Consider the following 19,269-nt stretch of genomic DNA (forward strand, 5'->3'; position numbering starts at 1 on the left):
ACAAAACCAAAAACTTGTTTGTAAACATCTAAAATTAAGCACTGAACATTGAATGCTGAATATCCATCTTAATAATTAAGAGCAATCTCTGAATACTGAATGTTGATCGTTTAAGTTTGTTTGATAACGGTATCATTTTTATAACTGAATGATTTAATTTTACTATATTGTCCTTCAAAATTGTTCAATTCGATTTTACTAGTTGAATTTAATAATATTTAACTATTTTTTTTTTAACTTGTAAATATTAGATCATATTCTTAGTATGACATAAATATATAAACAATATAAATCTAGATTTTCACCAAAATATCTCGCTCCCAAAATATTCACAAAGAATAAATTTTTAATCTTCTTTCACTCTCTATTATCATTACAATTTTCTGAATTATAGAAATTTTTTACTCATACTTGGGTTAAATGAAAATTGACTAATGGGGGCATGGGTTCTATATTTGACAAGAAAAGAAGAAAAAGATGGGTTAAACATGAGATACTTAAATCTCAATAGGGATAAAATAGTCTAAAATCCCTTCAGTGTAGTGCTGAATGAATAAGTCCAATTTTTTTGACTTAATCGGTCAGCAATGAATTGCTTCATTCAGAGAATTGTACCAAACACTCTGAGTAATATTGTGTTGACCGAATAAGTAAATTTCCCCATTAAGAGGCCATTAAGCACCAATCAAACATAGCCTAAAACAACTTATTCTAAAAGAAACAAAAGCAAAAACTTGTTTGTAAACATCTAAAAATATATTATGTGAAGAAAAAACTCATAATCTATTTCTAAATGCTTCCACAAACACCACCTAAATCGACAAATACGAAACGTGGGTTACAATTAGTGTTTTTTTTTTTTTTTTTTTTTATTATTATTATTAATTTGGATCCTCTACGGACTATTCTAACTTGATTAGATTTCCATAAAAACCGAGAAATATTGAAAGTACATTGTTATTGAGATGCTACATCGGGTCATATGCATCAGGTGATTTTTAACCATTGATGTGATTAAATAACAATTCACTAAACACACATACACATGAGTATGTGTAATTATATTCATATCAACAATTATTAATCACACAATGTATTTCATCGCGTGTAACATCAGATAAACCGAGATACATGAATAAAAAGAGCATATTCAATTGACTGCACTCCATTGTTACTGATTCCTTAACAAAAGACATTCATTAATTTTAATTTTTATTAATTGAACATCTTTAATTAATCACATTTTTCCAAAGAAAGCCCGGCTCCATTTAATTTGGGCCGGGCTACACCTGCCCATATATTTCACGGGCCCTCAAAGACCGAGGGCAGAATGGGAATATGCAATCCGATATACTTGACTGTTGGAGGCAAATATTTCCCGCCAAAATTGTTGTGCTACTCCCAATTCCCAAATTCTCGTCGAAACCCTAAGGCTAAACTCGAGATTGCGAAAAAATGGAAGAGGAAATCAAAGCAGAGTTCACTAGAAACGGCTTCAATTTCGACGACGAGGAAGAAATTCTCCAGAAATGTGAGTTAATTTTTTTGCCCAGAATATTTTTGGTCCCCAAATTTGTATCACACCGTTTTTTATGCGAATTTGTTTGAATTTTGCAGGTCTGACATTTTGTATACAGTACAAGCTCAGCGCTTCGGATCTTGTTTCCAGCTGGGATATTTACTCTCTCAACAGGTTACAAAATTTAATATCTTTTCTTAATTCTTATACTTTTGTGTGTTGCTTCGTCTTCTGCCTCAAATGTATAGATTTTTTGTAATACGTTTCAAATTAGTTTCGTTTTCAGCAGTAATACAATTTCAGACAGCTTATTTGAGTTAGGAGGTGTGTTATCTGAATAAATATTGTTAAATTGATTATAAGCACGTTCATACCTCTTCGAAAATATTAGGGCTTGTAAGATTCTTATGAAATTTTAGAAATGAAGTTCTTCGGGTTTTCGGGTTTTCTGGTTTTGGTTTCAGTTTTGGTTTCGCATTCTCTTTGAAAAATGGCAAAGATTTCATACTTGTTTGAAAATTTAGTTCGTTAGTAATCATTACTAGCAATTTTGTATTAAATAAGTTCAGTCAAACGCATTATAATATGCTGTAGTTTCTCTCAGTAAGGTAGAAAATGTCGATGGGGTCAGGTTTTAAATGATCGTATGCAACATTTTTACAAAGAATGACTTCTTCATTTTTTCGTACTTCACCAATAAATAACACTGTCGTCATAGTTACATAGCTTCGTAGATTGTTTGTTTCGAGTATAATATGTCACAGATTCAAATATTGGCATCCTACTTATTAGGAAGTTATTGAAATCGAATCAAATTGCATGGGATCATTCACTTTGAGAAACTATTAAAATATGAAGGAACACATTCTTCGGGGGGACCATCCTTTATTTTTATGCCTTTTGATTTTGTTGTTTGTCAATAGTAATGAGGGAATGATTGTCAGTATGATTATGAATTTGCTTTTTATTGCAGAGGATTAGAGTTTACCGTGCGAAGCTCGCATATGGGTGCATTTTTAGAGCAACTGCAGAGAGAACAGGTGGATAAAGTCAAACAAAAAGACTCAGGACTGCATTTGTACTCTAATGACGTAGCTATGTAAGTCAGTTTTCCGTATAGTTATTTTAGTATCGTATCGACTTGCCCCACTGAGTTTGAAGCTTGTAAACTTTTCGATTGGGTTTGCACACTAATCACTCGTTCTATTGCGATCTCCTTTGTCTAGTGGAACTTAACTTCAAATGTTGTATTTCGCTTTTGATCTTTGGCATGTTTATTTAGCTTCTTCTTCACGTAAATTACGTCGTCAATTATTTAAATTCCATTTCATTAACAAAATTACTACAATTTTGCAATATTGAACAGGATATTGCATGGTAACATTGAAGAGACAGAAGTCATACTCGATACTCCAAATGCTAAGGGAACATCAGCCCAAGAAAAGCTGTCTGATTCTGCACAAAAAACAACCGGCGGCAAATTTACCTTTGAAAAACCTCTAGAATCGGTTACGCCTTTTGGGTCAAGAAAGAGCAAGTTTGTTGTGCAAACCACAATTAACGAGCAACCCAATATACAGACGATTAAAGTCGAAGAGGACCATGAAAATTCTGAGGATGACATCATCAAGAGAGTTCAACCCAGCCAAAAATGTTCGTTGCTAATTGACAGATCTCAGCCCGAACCAGGTTGCAGATTCATGTATGACAGAATTGAAGATAAGGTATTGATTGATTCCTCCGTTTACTGCGTTAATCATACATATTTCTTTATTGCAAAGTCTGATTTACTTTTTGATGATTTAGTTTGATTTCATGGAAAATTGCATCAAAAAAAGAGCAGCTGCCTATGTCTCGTCTGGCCAGTACGAGGAACCTGTTGACCCTTCAGTTGCTTCCCAGGTAATTCAATTTATCGGCATATGTGAGTTGATTACACATGCAATGTTCAACTAATCGAAGAATTAAGTCTTTCAGTTGTAACTCTAATGTAGAAGTTGCTTGAGTTTAATATTAATTTTGCTTATCTCCTTCAATAAACCATGTTGTTTCAGAAAAGTATTTTTGCTGTCGGCATGATCTGCTGTGAGGAAGAAGGACGACTGAAGGAAAAGCCTATTTTGCTGCAAAGCAGGTATAAACTCTTACATGCAGCTTCTTCATACTTATGAGATAAAATAATTGTCTAGGCGTTTGAACCTGCCCAAATAACTTATGAGTATGTCGGATTAATTTCCGGACACAGTTTTATTCGTTTTCCTTTTATGCAGTGTTGAGCATTCGGGCGGGCAGCGTGTTCGTCTTGACTTGCAAAAGTTAAACCAATTTTCTATTTTTCCAGGCCAGGTTAGAATGTGACTTTCTTAAGAAGTAAATTTCGTCGTCACCCGTGTCTCACAGTGCAGTGTAAGAATAACCTTTTGTATTGACTTCCATATAGGTGGTGGGTATTGAAGGGCATAATCCTAGTGGACACTGTCTTATTGCATCAAAGATTATTGATACTGTCCCCTCGTCTATTACTTCGACCGAACAACTGCCTTCCAAAAGACAAGCTTTGGATCACGTTATTCAGTCGTCAAAGGTTTCATTGGTAAGTTCCGACGCTGCATTACAGAATTAGGAAAAATTGATATTACTTGTGATTAGAAATTACACGAGCTATTCTGCAGCATCCTAGACTTTGTTACTAAATTAAGATACAGCTGGTTAGGTTTTTTTTTTTTTTCTCTCCCGTTTTTGCTAATTGAATTTTAAACAGATTGTTGCAGCAGGGCCTTTTACCACAAGCGATAATTTGTTATTCGAACCGCTAACAGAGCTATTATCCTATGCACGCCGAAAGCAACCTCAGTTGCTTGTCCTAGTGAGTTAATTAATAGCTGGCAGCATTTATTGTCTATAATTGACGCGGACGAAAAAAATTAAACTAATCTTATTTCATTTTGTCTTTGACAGCTAGGCCCGTTTATTGATTCTGATCATCCAAACCTCAAGAAAGGAAATGTCGATCAGACTTTTGATGATATGTTTCGCCTTGAGGTCCTTGGAAAGGTAATTAATACAAGTTCAAATTTAAAAAAATAAAGTCATATAATTGTTGCATTTACATACTCAACCTACTTAACCCGCGTTCTTTCTATTTTATTGCTTATACAGCTGCAAGATTATGTCGAGTATATGGGTTCTTCAGTAAATGTGATTCTTATGCCATCTTTCCGGGATGCCAATCACGACTTTGTTTTCCCGCAGGTAGCTAGTTTTGAATTTCTCTTTTGTGCGTGTTTTAAGTTCTAATTTTTCTCTTGTTAGGATATAGTAAACCAGTATTACATTAAAGTAAGATTTGCTAATTTGGTTATTATTTTGGCAGCCTGCTTTCGAGATTCGTCCTGCAGATTTTAATCATCAGGTACAACGATGCTTTATGATCTCAGTTAATTGTATATATGGATACTTGTTTAACACGACTGACAAAAAATAACATTTTCCTCAACAGATATACAGCGTCTCTAATCCGGGAATGTTCTCTGCTAACGAGGTACCAACCACAAGTCTCCTAATCACTTTTTTTCTTTTTTCTTTTAATTTTCCCAACTCACGCACTCCACAGTTCACGAGCACATACCATTCACACCCAAATTTGATGTTTGCATATTTTCATTACATTCATCTACTCCAACCACGAGCATCAAATGGATCATCATTTTTGAAAAATAAATAAATATTATAGATTTTATTTCATATAGTATTAGTTTTAGCCACCCTCCCGCATTATGAACCGCCTCTGGGGTTATGTGCTACTTACTCTAATTGTTTTTATGTATTCTAATAACAAACCAGATACAACATATTTTTTTTATTTGCTAAATTACATAGGAATTTTCGTTTGAAGAAAAATATGTAGCAGTAAGTACATATTTTTGTGTTACAAGGAAAATGTAAATATTTAATTCAACAAAAAAGGAAAAGATAATAAATGATATTAAATAAGAAAAATATAGTGAAAAGAAGACATGATTTAGTTTTTCATTCGGTTTTAAGAGAAATAATTTTCTTTCATTATACTTCGAAAACTGCATCTACGTATATGATTTGGATATATTTTTCTGAAATAATGTTCTTGATTTACAGGTGAAAGTCGCTTGCTGCACAGTGGATATACTAAAACATCTTAGTGCAGAAGAAATCTGTAGAAATCCACAAGGAGGGTCCAAGCAGCGGTTGACCAATCTCGCAAAGCACATTCTAAACCAACAAAGGCAGGTTTTTTTAACCATTAATGCATGGGATTATCTTTCTTTATTAGATTTAAAGAAAGAAGCTACATTTACTTTTCGTTTATTTTCTTTCACTAAATTTTATGATTTTTTTTGTTCCATTTCTGTACTCGTGGAGCAGCTTCTATCCCCTTTATCCACCTGCAGAAGAAGTTCCGTTGGATTTTTCTCTTGCAAATGAAGCTCTACAATTTTCATCGGTTCCAGATATTCTCATACTACCTTCAGACTTGGCTCACTTCGTAAAGGTTAATAAATTAACCAGGATTATTGTAATTAAACGTTAATTCTGCATAAGTAAACAACCTCTCGATTTTTCCTCGAGCAGGTGCTTTCTCTTGGAGAAGGAAACAACGGAGAAGAACAAGACAAGTGCCTTTGCATAAATCCAGGAAGACTTGCCAGAGGTGAAGGAGGGGGTTTCTTTGTAGAGATTAACTATAGTGGTAACCCTGATTCATCGACTGCTTCAATCATTCGCATATAGGCCGCCCTGAACCATAACTCTGGTTAAGGTTAGCTATGTTTTTTTTTTCTTTTCTTTTAGCAAACGAAAAACTCAAATATACTGAGAGCATTTCTAGTTTTGAGGATCGAACTCGTGTCAGAGTATTGGTGAAAGTGATAACTGCCTAGAGATCTGGTGGCGGGATTTGCTCTTTGAACTGTTGTGTAAAATATATCTGCAGTTTAGTCAGGCTGCCGAAATTTTCTTTGTAATGATCATTCACATTGATATCGTATGTAGTGCAAGAGGTCGGTCAAGAAATATGCGATGCTGTACTCGAGTACTATGTTTTGGAAGGGCGTGTTTGGAGAAGCCAGATCGAGTTGGATTATATTACTGTGTTTTTTAGGCTTCCGAAAAAGTGTTGAAGATATTGATAAGACGAGTGCAGGAATGCAGTGGAATATAGACACGAGACAGCTTCAAGCTTCGGACCTGTATTTGTTGTAATGTAAATGCAGGTAATTCGTGTTGACGAAAAAATAAATTTTAAATATTTTTTTTTTTTTTTTTGGAAAAGATAAATCAAAATACTTTAGAATTACACAAGCCTCTAATGAAACGAGCAATAAACAATTAAAAGCAGTACACGAAAGAAACGATGGAGAGCTCGAGACAAGACGACGAATTGAAACAACTATTTCGGACGATAATACCCCAAAACAGAGTACACCGTTTGAATTGCAGCAAGGGTGAAAAGGAGAACTCCAGCAATGATGGACACAACAGCCCACGGACTTCTAAAGTAAGTCCGGGCAAAATCTGACCCCCACTCGTGCAGTCTCTTCCGGAGGCGGCGGCTCAGCTTTCTACTCACCTGCATGTATACAATGTCCAAATCGCTGTCCGGGTCCACCACAATGTCCGTATGGAGCAATTTGAATAACTTAATAATGTCTTTATCACTGCCGAGAGCGTTGTAGATGATCCCACACGAGCGTAGCAGGCTAACGTCTTTTGGGTCCCTAAGAAGGTTGTCCAAGAAAAACACGTACGAGGAAACCTCATTCCCGGCGCCTGTGTGGAACCGCTCGAAGGCTATAAGGTTCAGAAGCTCGAGTTTTGTTTCGGCATTTATGAAGAGCATCGGAAGTCTAAGGGTGTTTCCCTCGAACGAGATATCCCTGAGGCTCATAATTATACTCCTCTCGAATCTAATTCCAGCCTCACTAAGTTCCGAGGCCGAGTGAATCTCGCCACTTACTTCACCTCCTTGATGTCCATGTGCATGGTGGGTTCTCATCGTCCGCGGTTCATTAAGGAGGCTCTTTCGGCACACATCTAGTATGTGCAAACATTTTCCCACACGCATGTTTCTTGGACCGGGGTGAAAGAACCTGATTATGAGCCTATTCATCTGATATTCATCATGCGGCTCAACTACACTAACACAAACTATCGTCATTCATCGTTTTCTTAGGGATGTGATAAACGTCGTTCGAGCTTTAATAATACAATTTCGACTTCAAACGTGATTTTGATCATTTTTTATTCTTGATTTTGCAAAACCCGAAAATAGAATTTGTAGTATTCTGAGTTGGTTTTCTAATCCAACTTGAATCACCAAAATTGGATGTCGGACGAGAAAGATATACATGAATCAATGGATATTGGCCACAACTTTGATGTATTGAGGTATCTAAATTCAAAATGTGACTCATTCATGCATAACTTTGTCGCACGACATCCAATCCAGCGGATTTAAGTTGAATTAGAAAACTAACTCAAAGGACTACAATTTTCATGTTTCGAATTTTGCCAAAAGCAAAATAGAAATGTGTCAAAATCAGGTTCGAAGTCAAAACAGTATTAGTAAAATTGAAACGACATTTAACATTTCAGTTTTCTTATGTAGATTATTGCATTTAGTACCCTTGTGTTATATCGAACCGCTAAAAAATAAATTATAAATTCATCAAACTAGAAGAAAGAGAACATACCGACGACCTTGGAATTTTTTTTTCTCAACCTGGAGTAGCTTGACTAAAACCAAAAGGGGCACCTGATTTTCGAGCAACAACATGTCACACCTAAGAAACGGCAACACGTAGAGCAGCCCGTGGCTGCTGAAAACGGGATCGTTGGGAGCATAGCCTGCGTCAAGTCCAGAAGAGCCCATTCGAAGCACTTCAAGAATGAAACACCCGTCGAGAATCATCAACCTCAAGAAGTCGGGCGCGTTGTTCAACCACTTAGGATCCAGCGCATCGTACGCGTCTCTCAAATCTTGCACCACGTGATTGAGAGCTTCTAAATAGGCTTCTATTGGGACCGACGATCTCTTGATGAAGTGAACGAGAGCCCTCTCCTTGTGATCCTCCATTGGCTTGAGGTGGGGCTCGCCGTGATGATAAGGGCCGATGGACACTATTTGAGGCTTGTATGACTTGCTGTCTAGATCGATCACGCGAGGTGGTAGCTTGTAGATCGATCGTTTCTTCCATTGCTCGATTTCTTGGGAAAAATCGGGCATGTTTTCGATTTTGTCTTTTATTGCAATAATCCAATTAGGATCCCCCATTATCATAACTATTTTTTTTTCTAGGTGATGTATTTGATTCGTGCAATGGTAGTAATGTATGTGTGCATGCTTGATTTATTTCTTTAGTGGGGAGATGTAAGAAGTTTAATAGGAAGATGTTAGTAAAGCTTTAACTTTGGAGATAGGAGAATGTATACTTTGCTTACTCTTTTTTTTAATCAATTATACTTTGCTTACTCATTGAACCAAGTGTTCTAAGACAACATCTTTGTCATTAGCACGTATAGCATGGCTAAGTGGTGCACGACGAGAAGCGCGTCGCTCGTTACTAAGACCGCGTAGTGCAAGAGGTCGGTCAAGAAATAAGCGATGAATTGTATTCGAATGCTGTGTTTTGGAAGGGCGTGTTAGGCGAAGCGAGATCGAGTTGGATTATATTACCGTGTTTTGAGGTTTCGAGAAAGAGTGTTGAAGATATTGATAAGACGAGTGCAGGAGTGCCGTGAGATAGACACGAGACAACTCGAAGCTTCGAGCATAGTTGAATTAGAAAAACTGTATCAAGAGTTTCTATTAATATATCCTTCTGCCCATTTCATAGCTGGCAAATTGACCGGACGGACGCAAAAAAGAACTGCACTAAAAATGCTGGTAATGAACTCGGAAATTCGGCAAGTATCACAAAAAAAACATACATGTCTTCACTATATTATTTCAAAAACTATCTTTACTCCAAAACTTAACACAAAACACGTACGAGAAAAGTCGGAGTTTTGGTTGAATAATTCTTCCCATTTGCCGAAGGACAAAGTTAACAGAAGCCTCTCACATGACCATACCTCCATCAATTGTTAATACCTGATAGATTAATGCAAGTTAATTAATACACTCTAATCACGAAACAAAAGATGAAATGCACCGAGTGGTGTTCAGTTCGTCGAAAGTTAAATATATGACCTAAAATTTAAAAAAAAAAAAAAAGAAAAAAAGAAAAAAAAAAAAAAGACACAGTAGTTATAAATTATAATAATACCTGTCCAGTGATATAAGCGGCGGCGGGATTAAGGGCCAAGAACTCAATCAGCCCAGCTACCTCCTCCGGTTGGCCATACCTCCCTGAAATTTCACATTAGCAAGACACTTATTACTATATAATAAATAAAAACATTAATTTTTCAGAAATTCTGAATAATGCAACGTCACTAATTAACTCGAATATATGCAGATTAAATGCTCAAGAAGATGTTATTTTTATTTTGTATTTTTATTTTTTACGATTGATAAGAAAATAACGAACCCAATGGGATGGCCTCCAATATCTTCTTCTCAAAGTCTCCACCAAGCTTAGCAGTCATATCAGAAGCGATAAATCCAGGAGCAACAGCGTTTACCTGTCGATATAAGCCTCTGTTTAATTTCAATTTTTTTTTTTTAATTACTAGCACAAGCTATTCTTGGCAGTAGTTATGCCACTAAATAAGATAAATAGATCGAGCAAACTCACGGTAATGTTTCTGCTCGAGTATTCCTTGGCAACTGTCTTGGTTAATCCAATTACTCCAGCTTTTGCTGCACTGTAATTGGCTTGCCCAACATTGCCCACAAGACCAACAACCGATGTGATGTTAATTATCCTTCCCTAAAAAGTCAAAATTGACGTTCGATTAGAATCCCAAAACCAAAACAAAGAAACAGTCGTCCAAATAAACTGTAGTGACGTTAGCAATTTCTCCGATTCTTAGGATAATAAGATTCGATAGTCACATAATCTTCCAAACTTTTAGAAACGGATACCTTTTTCTTCTTCATCATTATTTTGGCAGCTGCCTGCAGAGAATAAACATCTCATTATTAAATTATAATAAACTTAAATTAGGCATTAATATCTGCATATAGAAACTTAGAGAAATTGACCTGTGTGCATAGGAACACGCCAGTAAGGTTTAGATCGATGACTTCTTGCCACTGAGACATCTTCATTCTCATCAACAAACCATCCCTCGTAATTCCTGAAATTTTTCTCATATTTAAAAAAAAAAGAAAACAACCCTAAAAATGGATTTGCAGTAAAAGAAGGTTGAGATTTCGGCTAACCTGCATTATTGATCAAAACGTCTACTGTTCCCCATGCCTCAATTGCCTTCAAATTTCACAATAATAAATCATTCAGACAGTGATATTTACACAACACAGCGAAAATTAACCGAACTAGAGATTTAAGCTCACAGCTTTCATCATTGAGTTAACATCTGCTTCTTTTGATACATCTCCACCAAAAGTAAGGGCCTGGCCACCAGACGCTTCTATCTGCAATAAGTATAACAAATATTAGGAACGGCCAAAGGTTTTTTTTTTTTTTTATGACTAAAATGTAGATGATATCGTTTTACGAATTTCTCAGTTTCATTTCAACGTAGCAATACTGTAGTTTTATAATGATTGACAGCATCGGTCAGTGCTTAGCTTCGAGTGCATGTGTGCCACATTGACGAGAATTGGGGGGTGGTGCAAGGGATTCAATACTTGTGGAATAGCAACAATCAAGACATAATAAACTGAATTACTCTGAAAATTGAATTTCTATATGTAGCTAATAGAATGAATCGGCAATAACCAGGGCAATTCTACATTCATAACGCTCACCAAAAACCTTACCATAGTTATTAACAGATTAAGGGTCAGTCAGTTCCCAAAATGACTGAAATAAAATATCGAAACTGCGTGTTCGCGTTATGTACGAAAATGGTTTCAATATACCCATCATTCATTTCAAATTACGGCGATTTACCTCTTTGCAAACTTCTTCTGCCTCCTTTGATGACCTTGCATAATTAACCAGAACCTGCAACAGAAAATCGACAATCAAGTAGAGCATCAGTAAAGATGAAACAGAAGCTTCACAGTAGTAATCACATCTATATCCACTGGCTCCAGTTCTAGTCGAGAACTACAACATGGTTATGTCTATTCATTTACTCATTTATCAGATGGAAAGCTCAAAAGTGTCTACAACAAAGAACCTGAACAACGAAATAACGGAAAAGAAGATCCGGTGTACCTTGTAAGTATTTCAAAAACTAGATTCATAATCTAGAAAATTCATTTCTAATCAATAAATTCTATTACAAAGGTCAATACCTTTATTACAACTATTCCATTAAACAGCATATATATGAGAATCCCATTAAAAAGCCAGTTCGGGCTGATTAATCGGATTTTAATATTATTGATCAATTTGAGCATATATGCATGATTTTTTCTCATTATCCAAGCAATTCCCCCAAAAAAAACATAGTTCGTATAAACGAGCAACCAAATAATAGCCATTTTATCTGGCACCTCTAGTTACTTATTACACTTATTTTTAAACTAAAATTTTATCGTATGGAAGTAAAGAATCAAACCTTGCAACCAGCTTTCCCTAGAGCCAAAGCAACAGCTTTGCCGATACCTCTTGAGGCGCCGGTGACAACAACAACAGGAGCTTCGACAATCTGTGCTGCTTCAGTACTCGCTTGTTCGACTGTTGCAACCTGAGCCTTTATGCCTGCGCATACAGTTCAATCAAACACAAAAACCGAACGCAAACAACGATGACAACAATTTCCGAAATCGTGCAATAATCTACTGTTTTCTAGACCAGTCTTTTTCCTGATTACCATTTACCACCAAATTAATAGTCCATTTCTCCATATGTCACAATTACAACTAAAAAATAAATTTCTGTAACAACAGCTACTATACCCTTAAAATGCAATAACACCGTAATTAAAAAATAGAGAAATCGGGATGAATAATTGCCCAACTCGGGAATCCAAACAAGTAGCATAAGAAACCTCGTTAACTCAGTAACATCGAGTATCAAAAAGCAACAAGTCCAAGCTTTTTAATTGAATACCTGAGGGAGAAACGGAGCTCAGGGATCTGCATTGCAAATTGATCGACGCCGGAAGCTTCACCGGCGACGAGAGCTGCCTGAAATTGGCGAACCTGCGGTGGGAAACGCCGGCGGATTTGAAAGCAACAACGGCGGATCCAGCGGCGGAGGCGGCGGCCATTCCGATGAGTGTGGAGGGGCGGAGGAGAAGACGAGAAGAAATGAGAGTCGCCACTGAGGAATAACGTCGAACACAAAGAGGGCTTTAAATTAAAATTATAAAAAAAGGTGAAGAAATAGAGCTTCGGAAATTCCGAGGAGGCAAAGTGAGTGTGGGCGATGACTACAATGTTCTATTTGTTTTGGGTGGTTGAGATTTTATTTTCCCTCAATTTAAATTAAATTACTCCTCAAACTATAATATAATAGGGTAAAATTATGGCCTGCTATATCAGGTACTGATAAATTACGAAAAAATCCCTCTTGTATTTAGGTAATTACAATCGTCATTTAATTATGAATTTTCTTACACGTTTACTTTTATGGAGTCAAATTCAACGTAATCTCCTAGATTCAGTGGAATGTTAATTTAGTTTGTACTCGTTTTGTGCAAAAATGATGTTTCTGATGCACCGCAATCTGATGTTTACTGGCCAAGAGATACATCGTATGATAATTTTGTTTTCAATGTGGAGTTCGAATAGAGTAAAACGTGTTCAAACTGGAAAATATTCCACATAATCTAGAAGATTCCGCTAAATTTGACACCACAATGGTGGAATTGTAAGAATATTCATTAGTTGATGGGTGATTATAATTACCCTAACATGATGGATTTTATCGTAATTTGACCTTACCTCATTGGGTAGCTGTACTTTATCCAATATAATATAGATAGTTCGAGGTTTTTTGTTCTTATAATTTTAAAAGTTTTGGGTAAATTTAATTTAGTTCTACATTTGATCCCATTTTTTTTATTAAATTGTTGTGAAAATAGAAATTTGATTTTTTTTTATTAAATACACGTGATGAAGTACATTTTTTTACGGTATCCTAGATGCTACAGTACCTTGTGTTAAATGTACTGAATATTATTTTATACTCTAAGGCCCCGTTTGGTTGCCAAAATAAGCCATGATTAACTAAATAGTTGGACTTAATTTGATGTTTGGTATCCTCAATAACTTGCCGGGTCGACCCGCCAAAATTATATAATCATGGCTTATCTTGCCTTATCTTGGCTTATCTTGCCTTTTAATGAGTTTTTTTTGTTGCACCTTTCAAGCTCCAATAAAATAATTGGGTCTCATTAGATTATTTAATCTTATCTTGGCTAATCTTATCTTGCCAACCAAACGGGGCCTTATTCTACGTATATATGAGTGCCGATGTGTGTAAAATATGTATCGAAATTGGTGAAATATAATTTGGTGAGGGTGAAATTGAATGAGTGTAGCATAAAACAATCTTGATATGTCGATTTTTTTGCTACTAAAATTTCACTTAAACAAGCGCGAGAGAATATTAGAATTGTATAACTATTATGGTATGTATACAGGTTGTTGGAGTAAATTAGATATACACTATTAGGATGATCACACAATAAAATCGTTAAATTCGATAATACCAAATTGAGTAGTTACATAACTACCAACAAAATTCATAAAAATGTAATTATAGTTACATTAATATATTTTTTTAAGTAAAGAAGTATTAATCTATAAATTAATAAACTCGGGACCGACAAAATTCTATTAATTTATCGAAATATTAAATTATCGAGCTAATAATTTAATACGTTTTTACGAATTCGAACCCTAAAAAGTTATTATTTTAACGAGCTTATTAATTTATCAAAGTTCTGTTGTATTGAAATTAGTATTACATGTATTATAATATGTATAGTACATAATCTATTAAAATTTAATTTTCACAAAAAAAATATAAAATGAAGAGTCAATTGCATTTTAATGCGGCACCGTTCTGTATTTACGGAATATTTAGTTTCGGCAGCATTGGATGTTCACAAATTCGGGTGGATTCCGATCCGTTCTGAGCCGGTTCGAGCCAATTCACGGTTCTAATTTATTACTTTTTGTTTTTGTTTCGGCAGGTTATACGGTTCAATCAGCCGATTTAGACAGATCAACCTGCAATTTTCAGCCGTAGTTACTGATCTTCAAATGTCAAACAAACAATCACGAATGTTGATTTTTTTCTTTTCTTCTAAAGATAAGCAAAAAATAACGAACTTGGATTCACAGGTTCAAGAGATATGGACCAATAATCTTGTCGTTGAAACACGGTTCCGACTCGTAAACCAACCGACGGAGTTAGTTATAAGTCCGTAGAAATAGTCTACAAGCCGGTCTAGTCCAGGTTTAGGTAACCCACCTAAACCACATTTCACCATTTACTACGTTATTAAAATTTAAAAGAACTTAAAAACAAAGGACGATTCGGCCGAGTCTAATACAACATACTATAAATCATAGATGCACATTATTGATATATTTAAAATACAACATACTCAAATTGCGTGTTAGTGAGTTTTCAATAGGAAATGAAATATCATTTAAAAAAAAATTATCTTGTTATGCTTGAGTCAATAGGTATTGTCTAGGGGGTGTACGAGTCGAGCTCGAGCTCGAGTCCATTTTGTCGAGTTTAAGGCCAAGCTCATTTTGGATTTTTTTCTATTTTTTTTATTATTTTATTATTTTTATAACTATTACTTTTTTATTATTACAAATTATTTAGATGATAATAAAAAAAATTACAAAAATAAACAATAAATTGTAATTATATATATATATATTTTCAATATTTATTTGTTTTTTATATTATTTATATAATATTTTATATTATAATATATTATTTAAATAAAATATAATATATATATATATATATATATATAAATAAAGCTCGTGTGCTCACGACCAACTAAAAAAAGCTCGAGTTCGAGTTTGAACTTTTTCGAGCCGGTTTATCGAGCTCACGAACCGTCTCAACTCGTTTACCATGCACCCCTAGTCTAGCCAACCATGAATATGGTTGAGGGCATAGCCGTATCCACCTTCTCTAGTGGCTTAATATATAATGATGTAGCGCTAACAAAATTTTCGTCCATACAACATATTAAATACTATATTTTAACTGCAAAATTATGAATCTGTAAAATATTAATAAATGCGAGACAGAAAAAATGGGAACAAATAATTACTCAAACGAAAGTGGATTAGAATATTCGAGAATTCCCTAATTGTTCTCTCCTATTCTAAAACTGATTCAAGACTTAGAAGCTTGTTCTTGAATGAACAATATATATATATATATATATATATATATATATATATATATATATATATATATATATATATACCTCAAATTCAAATATTTTATGACTTTGCGGTAGAGGATCGAGACTTGAGCTTGAGAGCTTGATTTGTATCTATGTGAGTCTGTATTTGCATGTAGCCAAGACCTTCTTTTATAGGCACGAGCTAAGATTTCGACTTATAGCATGGGCCGGTGGACTTGGAAATTTGGCTTTTGATTTATTTGGGTTAAATATGAGCCCAATCGGTTAATCCAAAAAAAAAAAGAATTAATTACTTATTTTTGGATTAAACAATTTAACACATTTGTAAAGTTCAAATATATTGTGGACTTTGATTTGAGACTCAATTAATAACCGATTTATTTACCCCATTTATCGGTGATTTTTTTCCGAAATTTCGGTGTCAACACTATATACTTTTTATTATTGTTATTATTATGTTTAGTTTAAGAGATGAATAAATCATAATGTTTCTTGAGAATTTTGCTTACACGAAAATGTTGCAATAAAGGAAAAATATTCATGAAACATATACACTAATATTTAAAAACCAAATATGAACCAAATCATAAAACATGCTTAGGGCTCGTTTGATAGCATTGAGTACTTAATGTTGAATGTTGAATAAATATCTGAATAGCCAAGAGGTGAGTCTGAATGCTGAATGCTGAACAATTAAGTCCGATAACTGAATGTCAGTAACGTCTGAATACTATTATTTTCCTATTATACCCTTATTCAATGCTGAAACATTATTTATTAATTAAATTTAATTAGAATATGAATAAATTTTTTTGAATATGATTTACTTAATTAATAAAATATTAAAATCTTGATAGACATTAAACATTTGGATGTAAATAATATTAAATATTTAGCATAAATAAAATATAAATTTTAATTTCAAACAACTAATAAAAGCAACCCTTACAAATAAAAGTAGCTAAAGCATGAAAATACATTAAAATTGAAATTAACCTAAAATTTTAAGTTGCTATAATGAGCATAATTTTTTTAATCAATTCTATTTTTGATATGAAAGTTTTTAACTAAAATATCAAATATAAAGTGTTATATTACATTAGGAGTTGAACTAATACAAACGATTTAATATAATATACTTATAGTGGAAAATAAAAGATGTTGACAGTGGTGCACTGACCGCTGTAGTACAAAATCTCCATTGGGATATACTCGTTCAAAATTCATTCAATTTTGCCTCTGGATGAATAAGTCACAATTTCTTTTCTGAATCAATAAGCGGTAAACCGCTTCATTCAGCTATCAATACCAAACATCCTTAATAAGCTAGGCACTGACCGAATAAGTAATTGCTGCCAATCAGCAGTCATTCAGTGCTATCAAACACGCCATTAGTCTAAACTCCATTGGAAAACGAGGGATACGAAAGAATCGAAAACTAAAGGTGAAATCACATATGAATCCATAACTAAAACTTTTGAATCACATATATGGAATTCGATCTTCCAAAAAACACGTACCATTCTGTCAACGGGATGTCATGATATATCCTCTTTCTTTTTTCTTTGTTGTTGTTGTTCGAGTCATTTCAGTTTTTCTACTACTAAACCATAGTTTTTTTAGCCCCCCAAGAAAAAACAGAAAAAGAAATCGATAACTAAAAGTTACCTTCAACATTTTAGTATAACGAAATTCAAACATTCGAATTAGGAAAACTCGGACCGTTGAAATAAGGGTTAATGACATTTTTGCCCTTGCACTCTACCACATTTTCCACATTACCTTCACACCAAAGAAAGTTGTATGTTTGTACTAAATTTCATGACTTGAAGCACCGATTATTAAAACGGTCATTTTCTTAAATTGGGAAGTTCGTATGTTCAACGCCAAATTCAAAAGAATTTATATTTATAATATATCATAGTACAACATTTTTTTTTGTGTGTGCTTGCTTGCTTATTCGGAACACTATTTGATTCTTTGAAGTAAAGAAACTAACAATAATTGTATATTACAAGTAGCAATATTGGGCAAGTTTTTTAGCACAAGTAATATGATAATTAACATATATATGAAGAAAGAAAGACAACTGTTTTATCCATTAAGATGACCTGGCTTTCATGCATTACCAACCAATTAAAAAAAAATACATCATTTATAGTTATCTATGACAAATATTATCATCAATTATTATAATAATATGTTCATAGTCTAGTTGTTGGATTGTGGTCCATTAAACTTAAAAAAAACAAATTATTATGTCTTTTTAATTGGCTTTGGTGGTCACCACTTCTGACAAGAAAATTAAGTTGGTGTTTGCGAAAGCTTATTTAAAAACGAGAATTAGTAATTATGAGTTGAGCTGAAATTAAGTGTTTATTTTATATAAAATTAGCTGAAAATATAAAAAAAATGCATTTTCTAAGGTTATAATCTCTAGAATGGTTACCAAATTTTGTAGAAGTCCCATTCACTAATGTTTGACGCAGTCCCGAATTTTCAGTTTTTGCCGATTTCAATATTTTTTTATTCAATTTTCTAAAATTTTGATTTTTTAAATAATAGAACTTATACTTATAACATCAATATTATAAATAGAACCCACCACCACTACTACGTAAATTTCGATTCGATTTTTTTCCTTTCTCAATCCTAGTGTGATGATAAACCTATGGATCATAAAGAGTTGACTACATATACATAGTATAAACATTCATATGGATTATTGCCTTGATTAATTCTTGATGTAATAATATTTCTATACACTTGTATATGTGTTTAATTTGATTATGAACCAACTAACCGAATCGAACAAGAATCAAAATCAAGTAGCTTAATTTTTATTTTTTAATGCATATTTTATAATTAAGTCAAAAATTAAAATGTATGTATAAATATATAAATTTCAACATTATTTTATTAATTATTGTTTTTAATTATGTTTGACGATTCTCATTTTCAAAGCATACGCACTCATTCTGAACTTTACTCGGCCGTCGATTTCATTTTTTTTTTTTTTTGCAAGTATTAAAATTAATATCTAAGATGGGATTAATAAAAATATTGAAATAATAAGGCATATATATATATATATATTTATCAAAATAATAAAAATAAAAATAGGTGAATGCAAAAGTTAAAGGCAAGTGAGCCCCATTATTGCATTCCTTCAAATACCAACCAATTTATATGCCATACCTACTTTGATGAATCGCACACAATATGTTATCCCCTAATTCACCAAATTACAATAACCAAACCACTCCTTAATGTTTCAGTTG

At 33.8% G+C, this 19,269-nt stretch overlaps 3 protein-coding genes across 6 annotated transcripts; 1 reads left to right on the plus strand and 2 right to left on the minus strand.

Moving 5' to 3' along the window:
- Window positions 1-1,371: 1,371 nt before the first annotated feature.
- POLA2 (DNA polymerase alpha 2) lies at window positions 1,372-7,925 on the plus strand. 2 transcript variants are annotated; one of them, XR_016034229.1, is made up of 18 exons: window positions 1,372-1,531; window positions 1,618-1,693; window positions 2,493-2,618; window positions 2,886-3,243; window positions 3,326-3,421; window positions 3,574-3,653; window positions 3,790-3,865; window positions 3,960-4,112; window positions 4,281-4,385; window positions 4,478-4,573; window positions 4,679-4,771; window positions 4,893-4,931; window positions 5,019-5,060; window positions 5,654-5,781; window positions 5,921-6,047; window positions 6,128-6,314; window positions 6,548-6,768; window positions 6,894-7,925. XR_016034229.1 is itself a non-coding variant. In XM_012995821.2 (17 exons), exons 1-16 carry the CDS (start codon window positions 1,456-1,458, stop codon window positions 6,284-6,286), a joined length of 1,830 nt encoding a protein of 609 aa, XP_012851275.2. In that variant the 5' UTR covers window positions 1,372-1,455; the 3' UTR covers window positions 6,287-6,314; window positions 6,548-6,851. The 2 variants fall into 2 exon arrangements, 1 of the variants encoding a protein (XP_012851275.2); XM_012995821.2 differs by lacking the exon at window positions 6,894-7,925 and having other exon boundaries at window positions 6,548-6,851.
- On the minus strand, window positions 6,849-8,950 carry LOC105970850 (UPF0481 protein At3g47200). Of its 3 annotated transcripts, none has more exons than XM_088825256.1 (2): window positions 8,255-8,950; window positions 6,849-7,687 (listed from the first exon to the last, which is right to left on the minus strand). In XM_088825256.1, exons 1-2 carry the CDS (start codon window positions 8,832-8,834, stop codon window positions 6,945-6,947), a joined length of 1,323 nt encoding a protein of 440 aa, XP_088681382.1. In that variant the 5' UTR covers window positions 8,835-8,950; the 3' UTR covers window positions 6,849-6,944. The 3 variants fall into 3 exon arrangements, with proteins under 3 accessions (XP_088681382.1, XP_012851128.2, XP_088681383.1); XM_012995674.2 differs by having other exon boundaries at window positions 6,849-7,644; window positions 8,248-8,950; XM_088825257.1 differs by having other exon boundaries at window positions 6,849-7,656; window positions 8,248-8,950.
- A 385-nt stretch (window positions 8,951-9,335) lies between these two features.
- LOC105970961 (NAD(P)-binding Rossmann-fold superfamily protein) lies at window positions 9,336-13,061 on the minus strand. The gene is made up of 11 exons (XM_012995801.2): window positions 12,688-13,061; window positions 12,194-12,336; window positions 11,578-11,631; window positions 11,016-11,096; window positions 10,884-10,929; window positions 10,704-10,798; window positions 10,584-10,616; window positions 10,294-10,428; window positions 10,087-10,180; window positions 9,823-9,905; window positions 9,336-9,647 (listed from the first exon to the last, which is right to left on the minus strand). Exons 1-11 carry the CDS (start codon window positions 12,845-12,847, stop codon window positions 9,615-9,617), a joined length of 957 nt encoding a protein of 318 aa, XP_012851255.1. The 5' UTR covers window positions 12,848-13,061; the 3' UTR covers window positions 9,336-9,614.
- Between the last annotated feature and the right edge of the window lie 6,208 nt (window positions 13,062-19,269).

Source organism: Erythranthe guttata, chromosome 11 (genome assembly GCF_056151865.1).
Source record: "Erythranthe guttata isolate IM_541 chromosome 11, IM_541, whole genome shotgun sequence".
In the NCBI taxonomy this organism is placed as follows: Eukaryota; Viridiplantae; Streptophyta; class Magnoliopsida; order Lamiales; family Phrymaceae; genus Erythranthe; species Erythranthe guttata.